Source organism: Jatropha curcas, chromosome 5, assembly GCF_041381405.1.
Source record: "Jatropha curcas cultivar XTBG-Jc1 chromosome 5, XTBG_Jcur_1.0, whole genome shotgun sequence".
NCBI lineage: Eukaryota > Viridiplantae > Streptophyta > Magnoliopsida > Malpighiales > Euphorbiaceae > Jatropha > Jatropha curcas.
In genome coordinates this window covers 3,664,627-3,682,858 of record NC_143155.1, presented here as the reverse complement: position 1 = coordinate 3,682,858, position 18,232 = coordinate 3,664,627, and the positions used below count along the sequence as shown (strand labels likewise).

Below are 18,232 nucleotides of genomic sequence, written 5' to 3'. Positions count from 1 at the left end.
AGTTGCTGGATTTTTACTATATTTAACTTCAATTAATCTTTAACTTGCAATTCATTGTTTGTTTCTTCTCTTTTATTTTTTAGGCTTTCGGAAAAGAAATTTATGTTTCATTCTTTTTACATCTTGACAGGTTATAAAAGCATTTGGCCATCCAGATTTCTTTAATGCCATTTTTCCACAATTAGTTGGGATGTGCAATTCTGCTGTTGCCAGTAAATCTGGCCCAATGCCTATGCCAAGTGATGCTTCTAAAACAGGTTCTTGCACATTTCCAGTTATTCACTTCAATTCTAAAATTTTATATATAATTGAGAGAGTGAAATTACCAAGTTTGGCAGGTTAATTTCACTTGTGGTTTACCTAAGGGGTATGCACATTGTAACATAAGAATATCTAACTTCAATTTGCTAACAATAAAATACCTCGGCCCATTTTTACCGGTAATACACGTGGATTAATTTTAGTATTATTTTTTTAACCTAAATTTATATAGTTTCTCTCACATCCAGTTAGATTTGTTTCTCGCCACTTTTGCTATTTTTTGTCTCTCTCCTCTACCTGTTCCGCGCCATCAAGCTTCCTCTCCCCAATCTGCATTCATCTATGACTGACAATATGAATGATTTTGTCTGCATATTTTGTATTGGTACCGACCTGGAGTTGGAGGATGGTCATGCTGATTTAGTGACCAGCATTTTTTTTTTGCTTTTTCATATTAGAAACTTTGAAAATTTTGATGAAATTTTGAAAGTTCCTGCCATTTGTTATGAAGTTTCTAAATCTTCTCCAATGGTAATATTTTTTTTCCCTTTTTATTTTTTTTTTGAAATTTTATTACTATTTTTAGAAGTCACATTTTAAAACTTTTTAAGCCTTCTGAAAAATCCAAAAAAAAAAAAAAAAGAGGGAATAAGAAAGACTCAATCTTGCAATTGAGATTCAAATGCTAATCAAAAAGAATTGCTCAAGCTGCTGCCACCATTAGCGTACTGATTATTTGATGAGAAGAGGAAATGAGTTGTTCATGGTGAAAAGAAGAAGATGAAGAAGGTGGTGGACCTATGAGGAGGATGTTATGTATTTTGAGAGGATTTTTATTTGGGTATTTTGATTTCTTTGTGTTTGGCATGAAAATTTGCTGCTAGCTATGAAATAGTTGCTTTGTTTTGAAATGGGGAAGAAGAGATGGAGGAGAGCGGATGCAGATCAATGAAAGGAAAGAGAAGGTTGGAAGGAAAGTGAGACAATAAGAGGAAAAAGGAAGAGAGATGAAAAGGAACGAGAGATTAAAAAAGAAGAGAGAGCTTTTCTTTTCCTTTGTTAGTGGACATCCAATTCAAGTAAAAAAAAATCCACATATCCACCTACGTGGCGCTCCGGTCATTGGAAATCAATGAAAATGGACAAAGGCATTTTAATGTTACCAAATTGAAGTTAGGATATTTTTAAGTTACAAATTGAAGTTAAGATATTTTTAAGTTACAAATTGAAGTTTGGCCACGATAATGTGCATACCCTTTAATGTTAGGTCCCATCACTGAAATTAACCCAAGTTTTGCCAAGTAAAATGGTAGTGGAATTACTGTTTAGTGAAATCTGAAGCACTACTATTGCTTAATGTAACTTAGAACATCTATTGTTCAATAATCAAGATTGGTTTCACTTGGAAGGTTCCATGTGGATCCTGTTATACTTTTATGCTTTTCCTTCATTCATCCTTTGCATATCCTTCTTCACTTCAGAGAAGCTCTATTATGTGTAATTGATATTCCTTGTATCCAGTCTACAAATAAGATCTTTGGAAGTTCTGAGTTCTTACCATTAAAAAATTTATCAAAATATTTTTCCACCTTCAGATGATCTCATCATCTTAAATCAAAATCTTGTAATCCTCATTGTTAAGACACTTATTCTCAGTGGTCCTTGTTGTATTCCAGTCAATTTGGATCTTCCTCTACTCCCGGCCCAAGCTTTTGTAGCTCATTTATGAATTTGCTAATGGCTTCTTGAATTGCTTTTTCTAGCTTCCTTCTTACTTGGACTGTGTTGTTTGATACACATCTTAGGAGATAAGGCAGGTTACTGACTATATAAATTGCTGTAACTACAGGTTGCACATCCTTGTTTGATAACTAAAGTAGCTCACTACCCTTTTGGTTCACTGAGCGTTTCTACTGCTTTTTAATGTATATAAATGCCCAGATACCATGCATACTCTATGGCATGTATATCCTTCGGTATCGACTTCCTTCTTTGTTTTTTTTTTTCCCACCTTTTTTGTTGCCAAAAATATTTGTTTTATGTTATGAAACCTTTCCTTGATTGTTATTTTTAAGGTTTCCATATGATCAAAGGTATAACTACGTTTTTCTCTTTCCAAATTAGTTTATGATCGTTTTTTCAATTTGAGCTAAATTTAAGTCATTGACTGTGGAGCATATTTGTTTTTCTCATTTCTGTTTTCCCTTTATTTCTTTTTTATCTATTTTCCCTTATTTGTTGGTGAGAATATATGATGAATTTTATATCTCTGCATGCCCAATTTCAGTTCTTCTATGTTGTTTCACTGCTTCCTGTATTACGACACAACAAACTAGAGCATGCAATTCAATAACTCTTGATATGTTTGTTAGGATTGAATGTCAAAGCTTTATGGGACAATATGGTAAGGTAGTCTGAGCATTATATTTTGTTGAATGCAGAATCAGATGATGTTGAAGACTCTTCTGCTCCATTGGAAAAAATTCTGGGCTGCGTGACGTCTTGCATCCACGTGGCACATGTCAATGATATTCTTCAACAGAAAAACAACTTGATGAACATGTTATTAATTTCTTTCTCACCTGGGTTGCAGTGGACAGGTATCTGATTTTGCCAAATTTACTGCCGTGTTTCTTGCCAAATTTACTGTCATGTTTCTTGCCAAACTTTGCTTACAATGAACCCTTATGGCCAGTCAAAATGTCAGCATTTTCGTTAATTAAAGAACTTTGCTCGAGGCTCAGTATCTCTGAGGACACTCATGGAATGTCTGTACATGGTAGCAATACTTCTTTAGTTCAGGAGGTAATCAGAGCTCATCCTCAGTCTGATATCTAGTATCTTAGCTAACCCGCCAGTTTAGAGATTGATTAATTGTTCTTTTTGTCTTCAGTTGTTTCGTTCTTTATCGCCAAAAATCGTTGAATGCATAAGCATTGTAAAGATTGCCCAGGTATGTCAATCTTTTTTCCTTGTTTAGTTTGTGAATCATAAGTCAACTTCCCCTTTATGTCAGTAGTTATCTAGAAAACCATGAATCTTAATGCTAAAGCTTCTTTAAATAACAGATTAAAAAATGAAAAGCATAACCAAGTTTGAGGAGTTTGGCATTGCCAAAGGATTTCCGGTTTGTCTCAAATGTATGTCAGTTAATTTTTCACTGATGAGGTTTTACTCTGGATTTAGGTTCACATCACTGCCTCGGAGTGCCTCGTGGAGATGATGAGGCTGTACAGACAAGTAGCACCCTTGCGCTGGACAGACGTCGGGTTTAAAGAAGAGCTTCTTCACCAATATGAGGTGGAAAAGAATGAGGAGGCCAAATCATATTTGAAAAAATGTATCGACGACTTCGAAAACGCAGAATAAGAGAATGTGCAAGCAGCCTGAATGAAGCAGATTTTTTGCTATGCTATCGTTCTACCAAATGCTAACACCTTATTTAATTTAATTCTATTTCGTATGATATATTTGAGCATTGGAGATGAAAATCAGATATGGGTTTATACTGTGGTGGTGCTTGCACGTATTGCTAAATTGCTAAATTATGTCTGCATCTGCCAAATTTTTTCAAATTATTTTATCCATACGAATCAAACTAAAGCAAAATAAAGACGAAATGTAAGCCTTTCTTTATGAAGCAAATGAGGGCGTGCAGAGAAGATCAAGGAGGTGGGTAAAAATTAGATAATATTAAGTGAAAATAATTATTTAGTTTTTGAGGTTTTATAAAATTAATTATTTCATTTTTGTATTTTTGTATATTAGTAATCTAGTTTACGACATTTGATTCTGTCTTAATAATAAATCCTTCCGTTTGAAATCAGTCCATTTTTAAACTATTTTTCTGTTAAAAGAGGATAAAAAGCAAGAAAAAGAAGGTATATATTTTAAAATGACAGAATTTTAATTGCATACAAAATGGAGAACTTTGATTGTGAAGACGAATTTTAATTGCATACAAAATGGAGAAGGAAGCGAAGAACTTTGATTGTAAAGATTTCAAAGCCCTCTTAAACCTCATTCTCTCCCTTTTTCTCTCACAAAATTAGCGTCAAAATTGCAAGATAAGATTGTTTGGAAGTTGAAACCCGTGAACTTCTAAGATGGTTCGAAGTCGAAATCCAGTGAGCTTCTCTTCCACTAAATGCTCAATTCCATATTCCTTCTTGGCCTTTGTTGTTTATTTATTCGCGTTTAGGTATTTATCGCTCTTGCTATCTTTCTATTTGGGGATTTTATTGTGAATTTTTCATGATTATGGAACCCTAGGTGACCATGGCAAATTTGATTTTGCACCTCAAGACTCTTTTGCAATCAATTGATTCATAGAAAAATATCGTTTCTCTCCATATCCCAGTGCCAGTATATAACATTTTAAGAAACAGCCTTTTCTTTATTTTCTTGCTTCTCCCTTTTGGTTTATACTGCAAAAACTTAACAATTTCTTTATAGTTTATACTGCGAGAACTTCATAAATTAAGAATGAACAAGTTCTTTGGCCAAGTGAAACTTAGGACAAAAGGATAATTTTTCGGTGCTTGCCACATCATTAATCACTTTTAACCAGTCAATGATGACGTGTCATGCTATGTTGTTAAGTTACTAGGCTCAAATGAAATCCACCGTGTGCTGCTTCATATTTCTAGTGTCTAATTCATCGGTAAACACCTGATTGTAAGTTTTAAAAGTTCACATACCCAATTAAAAAACTTTTTCTGTTCAAAACTTCAAATTGTAAAAATTTAAGAAGTTTAGATACAGAATTTGTCATTTATCCTTAAATATTTAATAACCTAAATATGAATATGGGTGAATTTAGGTGGACTTGGCATATGGTGATCCGATCCATTATTGGCGTTCTGTTCCTCAACTGTTTCCAAAGAGAAATTTTTGAAAAAGCAGTTAATTAAATTTTTTATTTTCTACCTGGGAGGAGGTAACATAGCCTATACTATGTGTTAGCATTCAGTTAGTTTGGTTAGTTTTAAACTAATTATTAAAAGAAACCGAATAAAAATAATCAAACAAATCAAAAAGCAAATAATAAATTTTTAATAACCGAACCGAGAAACGTTGAAGACTAATATATATATATATATATATATTGTAATAGTTAGAAAATATGTCTAATCAAATAAAAATGATAATCATCTAACCTTTTATATAAATAAATTAGAAATTATACTATAATTTCTCATACATAAAAATAATTATGCAGTGAAATAAATTTCTATCAAATGGATTTAACTATTTATTATAGATTAGGAATGTTATTATAATTTTTTTTAGGGCCATAATTTTCAAAACTTAGCATTACTCTTTTTATTATTAGAGTTGGTTGAACTGAAACCGATTAAATCAAATACGTAATTTTTTTTTTTCTATATTTGTCTTTAAAAAAACAAACAAATGCGATTTAGAAAATAATTTATTTTTTCTTATTACTGTAATAGGACATCTTGATACTTGATAGTAAATGCAACGTTACAGGGGCAGTTCCGTCATTAAAAAATTTAGAATCCATCAAGTAAAAATCAAAGACTAAAAGAAGTCACCAGTCTTCGACATCTCAATTCTCAAATTCTTACAGAGAAGAACAAAGCAGAAGGAAAATGGACGAAGAAGAATTTCGACGCCTTCTCGATCTCTTCCCTGTGGTCCGATCTCGCGATTACCATGTAAATTCTACTCTCTCTCACAATCTTTATTTACGAAATGTTCTATAGTTTCTTCTAACAACTTTCTTGTTCGATTCCAGTATGACTCGGACCCATCAAGGCAATCAACTTCTCGGCCACCGCAAAATGCCGCGGTAACAGTAATAATGTTTATATACTCTCTATATAGTTTGCAATTTTGTGTTCACTGATTATGACATTTGAATTTCAGGTTAAAAAGTGGGAGGATGAGTGGGAAGAGAAAGAAGGAGATAAGAAGGAAATTTCAAATCAAGATAATGATCTACATGGTATTTTATTGCTTTAAATTTCGTGAAATGTGGAGATTTCATTTGGGTCTTATTTGTTTTGTCTGTTAATTTATTGTTTTGCATTTGGGTTTTGCACTTTTGTTTGAATAGATGCATTTTGGGAGAAGCTAATGTTGGCAGTCGAGAGGAAGGTATGTTTATGTCTTTGTGATGATAATAACTATACAGGAACAATTTTATAGTTCAGTTACTGGTTCAGACATATTAGGGTGTGATTGGGGTTTCTTTTTTCCTGCGCCATTCTATAAGCTTATATGTTTTGCTTATATGATATAAAAAATTATTGCTGTTTTTATAAAATTGAGCCCATGTATGTTGCCTGATTTTAATTTTATGAGGTGCTGTTGTTTAATTTGTTTATGGTGATTATTTGTATATTGATGATCAGGTTCACCTAATCATATATTTGTTGAAGCTCCACATGTTTCACCATATGCACCGACTAGTATTGGCTTATTATATTAGATTATGCATCTAGAGTATTAAGTAGCATTATTGTCAATGTTACCTCTTCTTGCACATTTGAACTTCTCATGTTTGTGGCTTATTTAGCTTTTTCGTCCTATTTCTTTGTATAGATTTACGATGTATAGGCTTCTTTGGTGATTGTAGACTAAGATTTGAAATTAAGCTTTGTTCGTCCTATTCAGCTTTGTCCTCTTTACACTTGTAATATTTTTGTGTGGGTATGTATCTTTGTTATGAGTTAGGCTTTAAGTACATTGGAAACCTTGAAAATGACCAAAATTTTGCACCACTTTTCTAAACCATAAACACTAGGGCACGAAACTGATCATCTTTTGCTTCAACTGTGATTTCTGGAAAACCATTGCTGTTTTTAATTTTTATCCAAGCATTAGCTTAATTGGTAGTAGTACCTCTCCTTTGAGATAAGCAAGTTCAAGTCTACTCTCCTCTCAAAATAAGAAAGAAAAAGGAGACAGGCTGCACAATGTGGAGGTTATTTTAGTTCTGAAAGTACTCATAAATCTGTCAATATTAAGCCTTTTTGTCAAATATCACCTACAAATAGATGGGAACACACTGATTGTGGACCTTTTTACCAATGTGGCAAGGGATTCAATAAAAATGTGGCATTTGGAGCTTGCTATTATTATCTATTTTGGCTAGTTGCTTAATTACCAAAATGTTTTGCTGATGGTGATTCCCATTAAAATAGTTATTCTGATCAAGGGACATATGTTTTACTTGTTATCTTGATGTTCTGAAATAGCACTGGTCGACAACTGTACAAATTGAAAGCAATTCATGACAATATTGATTGAACAGTTTTAAGTGAAATTATATTATTTTGGTCTCAAGTTCACCTATAGCTTAATTTAGTTTCAGAAGTAGAAACATTTTTGGGAATAGCAGCAGATTTAAAGCAATGTTGTTATGTTTACTACTTGAAGGTTTGATATGATTTAACATCATTTTTGGAACTTGAAGTATTTGTGCAAGACTTTGATTGTTTAAGTTTAACTCGATTCAGTTTTTGAGGAGGAAAACAAAACATTCATATTATGTTAGAAAAAAAAAAAGCAGGTTGCCCTTACAGCAAATGATGTGTAAATTTATCTGGGTAAAATCTCTTTACCATAGCAGCTTCAGGAGATTTTCGATAGTAAATAATCGAAAGATTTATTTCATTTCACTATAAAGAGTTGATGCTTCCATGTGTTACGATTTCTAGGGCCAACTTTGTTGTGTTGCTGGATTTGTAGGTGGGAGCTTCAGAGGCAAAGAGATTTTGCAGCGCGTTCAAACAAGTTCATAGGCGACTAGTATGCACCATATTCTTTACTATGATGAAGCAAATTTTCCATTTCCTTCATTTTCCTGTTATTGATTCAATGAAATTCCTATTTTCTTCTCTGTAGGTATATGAAGAGCTTAGTTTGGATGCTGCCCGTAGCTTTATAAACTCAACTAGTTCTGGGGAACGGTTCTTTTCCTAGCTGTAATTTTTCTCATTTGGATCATTAGTAGTTGCTGAATATTACTTCAAATCAAACGAGATCTAATTTTGTTTACAAAATTGATCATCAATGTATCATGTGTAACTATTTTTTTTTCTTTTTTTAGAATGCGTAAATTTACCTTTGTACTTTTCACAGATAAATATTTTGGCATCATCACCTTTTACTTTAATCTATTAAAGATTTCAATTTATACATTTATTAAAACATTTAGGACAATTGTAAATTTTGGTAAATTTTTTAGAATTTCTCGTTTTGATGTCTGAACGAAAAACTATTGCAATCAGACAGAAGAACATAAATAAATTGTCAATCAAGTTTCTATTTTCTATTGCACACGCAGCTCATCTGAATTTTAAATAGAACCGTTTGAATGTTAAATAGTATGGTTGGGGTAAGCTAAATGAAATTATATTTTTGTGCATTTTTTTTTTATTTTCCTAATTAAAACTTAGGGTTTTAGCTATCGAAAATCGTAATTTAATTCAAAAAATCAACCAATTAAATATAATGGAAAAACCAAAATTGAGAAAAATAATAGCATTTGTAAATTGTTATTTGGATTTATTTACTATAATAAAGAAATTAATATTTGCTTATATAAATTATTTTAAAAAAAATTAAAAATTAAAAATTAATTTTTTTTAGTGTAAAGTACTAGGTCTTGTAATTCGGCTCAGTCACAATTAAAGTTTTTCGCTCTTCTCTGTAAGTGTATTTAGTGGGAATTAAATTTGAGAACTCTTCTTATATGTATAGACTACGTTGCCATTTAAGCTACAAGTCGTAGGTAAAAATTAAAAATTAATTTAATTATTAATGATGAGTGAAAAAAAAAAAAAAAAAAGCTAAACTTACGTACAGTTAAGCTTTCTTTTTGTTTTTGCTTTTTCTCCGTACTAGTATTTTTCAGATAAAATCTCTTAACAGTAAATTTTGCAAATAAATTTCATATGAGCATTTAATCCACTTATTTTTCTTTTTTTTTTATTTTTTTATTTCTCTCAATCCCTGTCTTTATCTCTTTGTTTTTTGAAGAAAGGATTACAGAAAATCATATGTTTTCAAGTTAAGCCTGATGTAAATGGAATTTCTCCTCATCCATGAAATCAATTCATGTTGCATATCACTTCAATTTCTAACAAGTCTCTATTTTTGTTTTGTTTATTTTTCTTTATTTATAAATCTAAAAGGGAGAAATTATTTCAAATTTACTTTTTTTTAAAAAAAATTACAAAGGAGGAGAAGAATAGAACTAAGACTGTCGTATCTTCTCTTGACTCTCTCGCGATTAGTCATGCTTTTACTGTGTTGCATTAACCATAAAACCTACTCTGCTCCTTTCCTAACTATTAGTCTTCATAGTTGACTAACTCTCTCTTCGTCTGATAATTGATGATTTCTCCTTATACATTATCATTTAAAGAAATTTAATAAATTAATTTTGAATTACAGTATTCAACTAATTATATTTAATCTGATTATAGTATTTAATAAATTAATTAATTTTGCAATACAAAATATGAATTTTTAATTGTTCCTAATGATAATATTTTTTACTATTGTAATCATGGAATAGTTTTTTTAAAAGAAAATGTAGAATCATCTTTATCATCGGTTAATTAAACTATTCAGTCTGTTCAGCTAGCACCACCTAAGCAAGTCATCGTTGATGAACTTAAGCTTGATATAAAAAACACTCCTAATTCAAGATGCATGACCTAACATAGTGAGTTATTATCCACCTAATATTAGAAATCATATACGCAGAGTTTATTTACTGAATGATCCATGATCTACCAATAATTTTTTGATGGTACATATGTTGAAAGAAATATATTTACAAGTATTGACGATGAAATTATTATAAATAGATTTCGGTCCATGAAAAATAGGTAAGAATTATTGTAATTTATTTGTCAATTATGTATATATTATGTATATTATTTTTGTAAATTAGATATATTTTTAATGGAGTCCTTTCTTTTATGAGATCTTGGTACAATGATTTTCAAAATACCAGTTGAATTAAACATTCACTCAAAAACTGAAATTTTCTCGTGAAACTCTTTGCAGATTTAGTTGATCCATCAATGGCTTCTATTATAATAAAAAGATAAATTGAATCCTCAATAAAAATCAAAAAAGAAATAAGAAAGAAGTAAAAAAAACACCTGAATATAGAGAATTAAACGTACATAGTCTATAAATTTCCAATAAAATGTCACTCCTCTTGTAGGAGAAATAAAATGAAAAGGAGAATAGTTGATTGATAATAAGGGATAAGATTATATTTCAAAATTGAATTTAACTTAGATTTTAAAATTGAGTTAACTTAGATTTTATCTGCTTATTAAATATTAAATTAGATTAAATTTGTAAAAGAAAATATTCAAAAAGTTATTAAAATAAAAAATTTATAAAAAAATATAAAAATGAAAGGTCAAAGAATAAAATGTCAAGTCAACTTCTATACACACCTAACTCAAGGATTATATATATACACACCTAACTCAAGCTCTACATTTATATAAGAGTATCCATGATCTAATAGCGATATGGATATCTCTCTTCACACAATATTGTGCCATGTAATGCTATCAATAAATTTATTATCATAATTTATATCCTTGATAATTTTAATATTTGCATCTTGATGAATATTTTCAATTAAAATTATAAAATAGAGCTAAGGAGTACAATTGTAATCATTATTATTATTTTTTTTATGTAAGATATGTCTTCTTTATTAACTATTTATAGCATTTGGTATACCAGTTGTACATCAAGCACCAGTGGTCTAGTGGTAGAATAGTACCCTGCCACGGTACAGACCCGGGTTCGATTCCCGGCTGGTGCATTAGTCGTTTTCCGACTTTTTTTTGCCCTTTTATTTTATTTGGATATCATTTTTTTTTTTTTCTAAAAAACTCAGCTTGCTAAATGTAAAATTTCTTAACCCGTTAAAGAAAAAATATAGAGCCTTTTGTTTTTTTAAAATTAAGAATTTAAGTTTACAAAATTTTATTAGAATTCTTTTATTTCACCTAAATATTAATTAGATCCCATATGAAATTAATACTTCTTAAAATTTATCTTGACATTTAATTGGTTCTACACTATGAGATTACTTTAATTTTTTAGTTAGGATACGTGTCTTCATGTTCGGACTGATGTGGTATTTAAATAAAACTCTTTAACAGTAGTGATTTTAAGTTTTAAATGATTAATCTTACTGGTAAATTTACTCGGAAATATAATTTACTTCTTTTTATCCAACGCCATTTATTAATATATAAGATCAGTTTATTAATCATAAGCAAGCTAGATTTTTAACTGAGAAATATAAGCTAGCTTTTTTTTACGATATAAGCTAGATTAGAGTTGCTATCAACGCTGTGTTCATGCAAACATATATTGGAGGAGTCTCATGTCCTTATATTTGCTCAAAGAGGCTTGATCATGGAGTGTTGTTGGTTGGATATGGTTCGGCTGGCTATGCTCCTATCCGATTGAAGGAGAAGCCATACTGGATTATCAAGAACTCCTGGGGAGAAACTTGGGGAGAGAGCGGATATTACAAAATCTGCAGGGGTCGCAATGTTTGTGGAGTAGACTCCATGGTGTCAACTGTTGCTGCAGTTCAAACCTCCTCACAGTAGGCTGGTGCATACAGCGATGTTATGTATGCTGGATCTTCTGTATATAAGTATGTTATAATATTATGTCAGCTTTGATAATTCGAACTGTTTATCTGTCATATGTCCACCCAAAGCATTGGATTGGAATTTCCTGGAAATTCCTCTTCTTGAAAAATATTTATTGAAAAATATAAGCTAGATTAGAGTTGAAACTTTGATACTCCTCACTTGAAAAATACTTTAATGTGTCAAAGTAATTAATAATTCATTTCTTTTTTTTACGAAAAAAATGGACTACTAAATGTGTTAATGATTGTTTCCGTCGGCTCAGGTTACCGGAGTTTGCAAAAGCCCGGCCTAAAGAACCCTAATTCAAGTGGGCCAAGCTCCTCAACAATATTTAGATATCATGCATAACGGGGTGCGCTCATGGTGGATCGAACCTTAATAATTCATTTCACATATTGAATACTTGCTTAGTATTACTAAATAATAATTAAAAATTTTCAAATTTAACTTCCTTTTCATTTTCATTTCTTATTTGATAGTATAAATTTAAATTGTATAATTCATTTAATTACAAGTACTAAAATTTGATTGACTTACGTTAAAACCATTAATTAAATTTGTTTTTTTTTTTTAACGAGAGAATACACAGTTTCATTTATACTAAAAATAACTATGAAAACGCAAAATTTTAAATAAATCTCAAAATATTTTTTAATTTATTTCATGACCAAACAAGACCTCAAAGATTTTCAATATACAAAGAAATATATTAAACATATCTAGAAGGAAGATGGATTGTGTTTTGTTAATTAGAATTTATCAATTTAGTGTTATACACTAAACTAACATATTAGCCATTGAGAGCCAACCTAAGATGGAGTAGCTAGCTGAGGGAAAGGAAAATAAATAAATATTTATTATTAATTAATAACCACATGTCCATTAAAAAAAAAAATGGGAAGCAAAAAAAGTAGAGAGAGAAAGAAAAGGAAGGCAGATGCTCATTACTAATTTTCAACCACCAAAAAGTCATGAAAAGACCAAACAAACATAAATATATTTTGGTAGTCATTACTCTTCAAACTCCATTGATGACACTAAATATCATAATTTTTGTTTTAAATGAAATATTATTTTGTTCATATTTTTTCTGTACATTCTAATATTTATTTTTTCTCACAGAAAATTGAAAACTAAAAAAACAAAATACATCCTTAAATATATAAACAATACAATAATATTGTCATCACAAACAAACAAAAAAAAAGATCTAACAATATAATAATTTCAACATAAAATATACATGTAATAATTAACACTTTTCATAGCTAGTTTCATGTAAAAAAAACTGAAGAAGAAGAACAGCTAATTAAATTAAACACAAAGCAAAATTAATTTGTCTCTTCTAATTATCTATTGTGCAAAGGATTTGGACCTGTATGGATTTTCCTCTTTTCATCACCCAAAAGTGGATCATCACCATCTTCTTTACTAGCTCCTCGATTTCCATGGGCAACATGAGATTCAATAGACCCACTTTTGAAGCTTCCAAATCTTGAAGACCCATTTGGAAAAGATGAAGTTCTGAAAAGTAAGACTACCAAAAGTAAGAAAGCAAAGAAGAAAGTGATAATAAGTCTTTTTCTTGAACCCATTTGCAGCTTCACTCTCTAAAACCCACCAAAGAGCATTTTTACATATATATATATATGTATGTAGTTGTAGATACTAGTAGTATATAAAATCTTGGCCCTAAAACCCTAAAGAGAAACAAGAAAAGAAATGAGAATTTTCTTTTCTTTGATTTGAATTTAAAAAGCAGCTATAGCAAACTCAAGAAAAGTACTAGAAAGGTGAAAAGGAGAGATTTGTAGCTTTTGTTTTTCTTTTCCTTAAAATAAAAAAAAGAAAAATGTGGAGTTAATGGAGGAAGTTAAAAAGAGAGAAGAAGGAGAGAGTCAACATGCATAGGGTTTGGTGCCAGAAGAGAAATAAATATGGTGCAGAGGTTGTTTGGGTAGTTAGATTATTTCAGAGCCCGTATATATGTCTTGTTTGGGGAACTAGAAAATGAGAGACTACTAATGGTGGTGATGATGGTGTTTTCTGTTGGAGCTTTGGGTGATACTTGGTTCTGGTGCTGCATATATTTACAACAGGAGAGAGTATGAGAGAGACAGAAACAGAGACAGAGTTATTACTACTGAATGTTTTGACTTTATTTTGTAAGTAGTAACTTCTGCAACAAGGTTAAGTTTCTTTTCTTTTCTTTTCTTTTCTTTTCACACTGAAATACTAATAAAAAATATAATAGAGCAACTTCCCTTTTTTTTTTATTTAACAAAAAAATTTAATATTCTTATTTAACTCTTGAAGGTAGTAATTGCTTGACAATAATTTCAATAATACACCAAAAAGACCTTTCAATTCACATGATATTTCTTCATGAATTTAAATCTTTGGTATTTGTTGTTTTGTGTTAATTAAATTTTGTTTTATTTATAAACTTGAGGACTCATTTGGGTCAACTAAATGTAACCTAAAAAAGTTATTGAAATTAAGTATACGAGATCTTATCTTTATCTACAAAATGGTCTTATTAATATTTAATGCCCATTAAAATTTGAAAATTACATGTACTGTTTCATAATACTTATTACATTTAATAAAATAATTTATTTCAAAATACTTGTCACATTTATGGTTTTCAGAAATAATAAATATTTTTTTTCATATTTTTCATTTATACATGACCAATAATTATTATTCAATTTAATGGTTGTCTTAGAGAATTAGTAAAATTAAGGGTAACATAGTGAATTTACTCAATAATTTATTGTAATTTAGACAAATTTAATAATTTTCTTAAGAGACATAAAATTAAACCGACCGTTCTAGCTCAATAATGAAACCAAAAATACATTAGGTTATAATGAGAAAATATTTTCATGTATAAATTAAAATTTAATCTACGAGTATACTATGAAATATGAAGCCATCAAGTTGAAGTGTAATGAAGATCAAATCAATTAAAATGGTCAAAGTGGCAGGAGGAGCTGACTATACTGGGCCATGAAAAGCTGGAGGATGAATATATATACATATGAGTGTTTGGAGTGATCCTTTTTTTCTTAAAGAGAATGATGTTGTCTTCACTCACTTTATATCATCACATTCACAAAGGAAAAAGCTAATGCATCAAAGTTACCAGGAGGACCCAGTAACCTGAAAACTTGGTAAAAAAATTAACCTAATTAATGAAAAAAGGAAATCTTTCTGTAAATATTACTTAAGATTACAAAATAGTTTTTTGGTTGAAATAAATTTTTTCAATTTTTCCATTGAAATTAATGTAAAATATTCAAAGGATGTTATTGATAAAAAGAAGATTCTGATTCATTGACTTCCATTATAAGATAGAAAAGTAAATATATCAAGGTCTCAAATAAGCTTTCGAAAAAAAATCACCCGTCCCATTTTGTTTTCATGGTTTGACAAAACAAACATATTAAGAATTCTAATTAATAAATATTATTTTGCTCTTTTTTTATCCTTAACTTATTAAGATATTAATAAAACTCTTTCATTTAATGAATAATTATAAAAGTTATTATGAAAAAAAAAATAATTATTTAGAAATCTTGCAAATACTTTGGAACATCCAAAAAAGGAATAACAAACAAATAGAATGGAACATAAAATATTTTTGGTACACAAATATAATTTAGTGATGCACATTATTTTTATTTAGATCTAAGTTTAAGGGTTTATTTGATTTAACTATGTGAATCCAAAGACGTAGTCAGGATTCAACGAGGAGATTCACTTAAAATATATAGTTTACAAAAATGATATATATAAAATAGATATAAATAATGGGAATTTCTTATAAAAAGCAATAAACTGTTATAATTAAATTTCTATAAATCTCATCCATTACATCTTCTACTCTACTGGGAACATTAGCTCAAATCTGTTTATAATAATTTCATTATCAATATTTATAAATACGCCTCTTTCAATATAATTAAGTCACTAAATAATCATTCAATAGTTCATCTCTCATTATATTACGAAGTACTTTTTTAAGAATTTAGCATAAGATACAATTAAAAATCCATCCTATCTATTATAAAATTAATTAATTTGTTAAATACTGCAATAGGATGAATACAATGTTTAATATTCAAAATTAATTTGTTAAACTCCCTAAATTACAACTTCAAAAAAGAAAAAAATTTGAAATACATTAGTTTGAATAATGTAATAGTTAGCCTCTAAAAGGCATCCAAAAGCTCTATGTATATAAAGAAGTATATATTTATGATTTTAAATAAAACAAATACAAAAATTCAAAATTTAACATTCTCCTTTTCTAGATAATACAAGTGTTTCAATATTATTAATTTCAAAGAATTTAATCCCAAACAAAAAATAATAATAATTATGATAAAAAATATAATCTATCAAAAATAGTTTTTAACGTTAGAAGTTAAATAACAAAAAAAAAAATGATAAATTTGTGTGCTAATCATTGATAAGACTAAAGTATTAGAGAATTGAAAGTATCATGTAAAAAAACTCATCATTTTGAAGAGAAGCAATTTTCTCCAATCCACAAGGAAGGAGAAGGAATTAAAGACCATGTGCTATTGTAAATTCCAAATGCCAATAAAAGCAACTAAAATAAGGATGGAAATTAATCTATCTATACTATATTTAAATGTAAAAATGAGGGGAATAATGGAATTTCTGATATCGTCCTTAATGAAATTTAGAATATCCTAAAATAACTTTAGTCGCAGTCAATTCGAAAATTACATTTTATACCAATTAGTATTTCGATGAGTGATTCCGCATTATCCTCCCTTAAGTGAGATTGAGGGTTCGATCCTCATGGATAAAATAAATACTCGCTCATAGCATTTTATCCCTTCTTAGACCAACTCAGTGCGAGCAGGATTTAGTTCTAGCCCAGTGGAGTCGGAATGCACGTGTTTAAGACCAAAAAAAAAAAAAAAAGAAGAAGAAGAAAAATTGCATTTTATTATTTAATTGGATATAATTTTAAAAATTATTTTTAAATAAATACATATAGATAATAAAAAAGAAAAGAAAAAATATACTCTTCCTTTTCTGTATAGTTGTTGGAAAAATTAATGGTTTATTTGGCGATGATAAAACGTTTTTTTTATGTAATCCTTTTTATTAATTAATTAACTTATTTCTTTTAAATTTGTAACTTAAAAAAATAGAGAAACAAAATTAGATCCTATCATTGTTTGCTTTGTAATTTTAATTTATTAACTTGGCTATACTCTTTTTTTTTTTTTTTTTTTTTTTTGTCTATCAACGTCAAATTTCATTACAGCATTTCCAGTTAAAGAAACGCTTGACTTGAATGAAAGGTGACTTGAAAAAATCGATGGACCTTCAAAGTAACTAATTAAACAAACTCTCTAAATCTTTTGTATATAACCTAATTATATGTTAACTAATTGCTTTTGATGAATACAAAAAATTTAAACAACTAAATCCAATCGAAGAATAAGTTGCACAGTCAAACTTCAAAAAATGAAAATTATCATCCATTTAATAAATTTTTTGCAAATTTCACATCCGTCCAAATAAAAACAATATACCCAAAACAAGAAACAATTATAGGCACATGAAAATGTAGAAATCACAAACCCATATAAAATGGAGATAACTAAAAAAAGTTTGAAAAATAAATAAGCAAATTATTTAAATTAAAACAACACAAATATAAATTATACAGTTCGCGCATTGCGCGGGTACAGGACTTGTTATAATTGATTGTGAAGGCATTTGATAAGTGAATAATAATTATGAACTTAAATTATAAAAATAATTGTAGCATAAAAATTTTCTCTTGACATTAACAATGACATTCTTAATTTTCTCCACCATAGTTCATTTTGAAAAATTTTAAAGTTTATAAATTTATCTAAAATCAAAATGTGGGTGAAGTTTTGATATTATAGTACCTTAGCCAGTTGGGTAGGCCACCTGCCAAGACAAAATGGGTTGTTAACATTCATAAGTAATTGATTATATATGTGTCTTCACAACAAAATTTCAACTTGTTTTATCATTATGAATATAAATTTTGATGTGTACTATGAGAATATGAAATGATTTTGATCTACATATTTTCTTTAAAATAATTATCTTCTTTTTTATTCATACAACATTTATAAAATAAATCAACTATAAAATTTAAAATTGCCAATATAAATTAATTGGACCTATAATAGCTCATTGACTTCACTTCAAAATTATCAAGTAATTTTTGATAGAAAATAAAACCTAAAGAAATAGGGTAA

General features: G+C 29.1%; 2 protein-coding genes and 1 non-coding gene across 5 annotated transcripts in view; all 3 read left to right on the top strand.

Annotated features, from left to right (window-relative positions):
* The window catches only part of LOC105628966 (ARM repeat superfamily protein), a 31,171-nt gene extending 27,404 nt beyond the window's left edge, over window positions 1-3,767 (top strand). Inside the window, exons 31-35 of one of the 2 annotated variants that reach the window (XR_005177102.2) lie at window positions 131-257; window positions 2,703-2,861; window positions 2,957-3,066; window positions 3,155-3,214; window positions 3,448-3,493. Coding sequence is in view for 1 of the 2 variants with exons in the window: in XM_012210472.4 (XP_012065862.1) it covers window positions 131-257; window positions 2,703-2,861; window positions 2,957-3,066; window positions 3,155-3,214; window positions 3,448-3,630 (639 nt within the window). In the remaining variant the exon portion in view is untranslated. Of the gene's footprint in view, window positions 1-130; window positions 258-2,702; window positions 2,862-2,956; window positions 3,067-3,154; window positions 3,215-3,447 lie in introns of both variants that reach the window. The other variant, XM_012210472.4, reaches the window with a different exon arrangement.
* Window positions 3,768-5,781: 2,014 nt separating this feature from the next.
* On the top strand, window positions 5,782-8,428 carry LOC105628964 (octanoyltransferase). 2 transcript variants are annotated; one of them, XM_020677277.2, is made up of 6 exons: window positions 5,782-5,942; window positions 6,023-6,076; window positions 6,154-6,232; window positions 6,344-6,384; window positions 7,950-8,040; window positions 8,137-8,428. In XM_020677277.2, exons 1-5 carry the CDS (start codon window positions 5,877-5,879, stop codon window positions 8,031-8,033), a joined length of 324 nt encoding a protein of 107 aa, XP_020532936.1. In that variant the 5' UTR covers window positions 5,782-5,876; the 3' UTR covers window positions 8,034-8,040; window positions 8,137-8,428. The 2 variants fall into 2 exon arrangements, with proteins under 2 accessions (XP_020532936.1, XP_012065861.1); XM_012210471.3 differs by having other exon boundaries at window positions 5,783-5,942; window positions 7,981-8,040.
* Window positions 8,429-11,024: 2,596 nt separating this feature from the next.
* On the top strand, window positions 11,025-11,095 carry TRNAG-GCC (transfer RNA glycine (anticodon GCC)). The gene has a single exon. It is a non-coding gene; the product is annotated as a tRNA-Gly (tRNA).
* Window positions 11,096-18,232: the final 7,137 nt, after the last annotated feature.

Excerpts from the sequence above, each read along its gene's own strand:
- LOC105628964 (XM_012210471.3), top strand. The coding sequence starts at position 5,877 with ATGGACGAAGAAGAATTTCGACGCCTTCTCGATCTCTTCCCTGTGGTC. Across the intron at positions 6,077-6,153 it reads GGCCACCGCAAAATGCCGCG|GTTAAAAAGTGGGAGGATGA; the intron begins GTAACAGTAATA and ends TTTGAATTTCAG. Across the intron at positions 6,233-6,343 it reads TCAAGATAATGATCTACATG|ATGCATTTTGGGAGAAGCTA; the intron begins GTATTTTATTGC and ends TTGTTTGAATAG.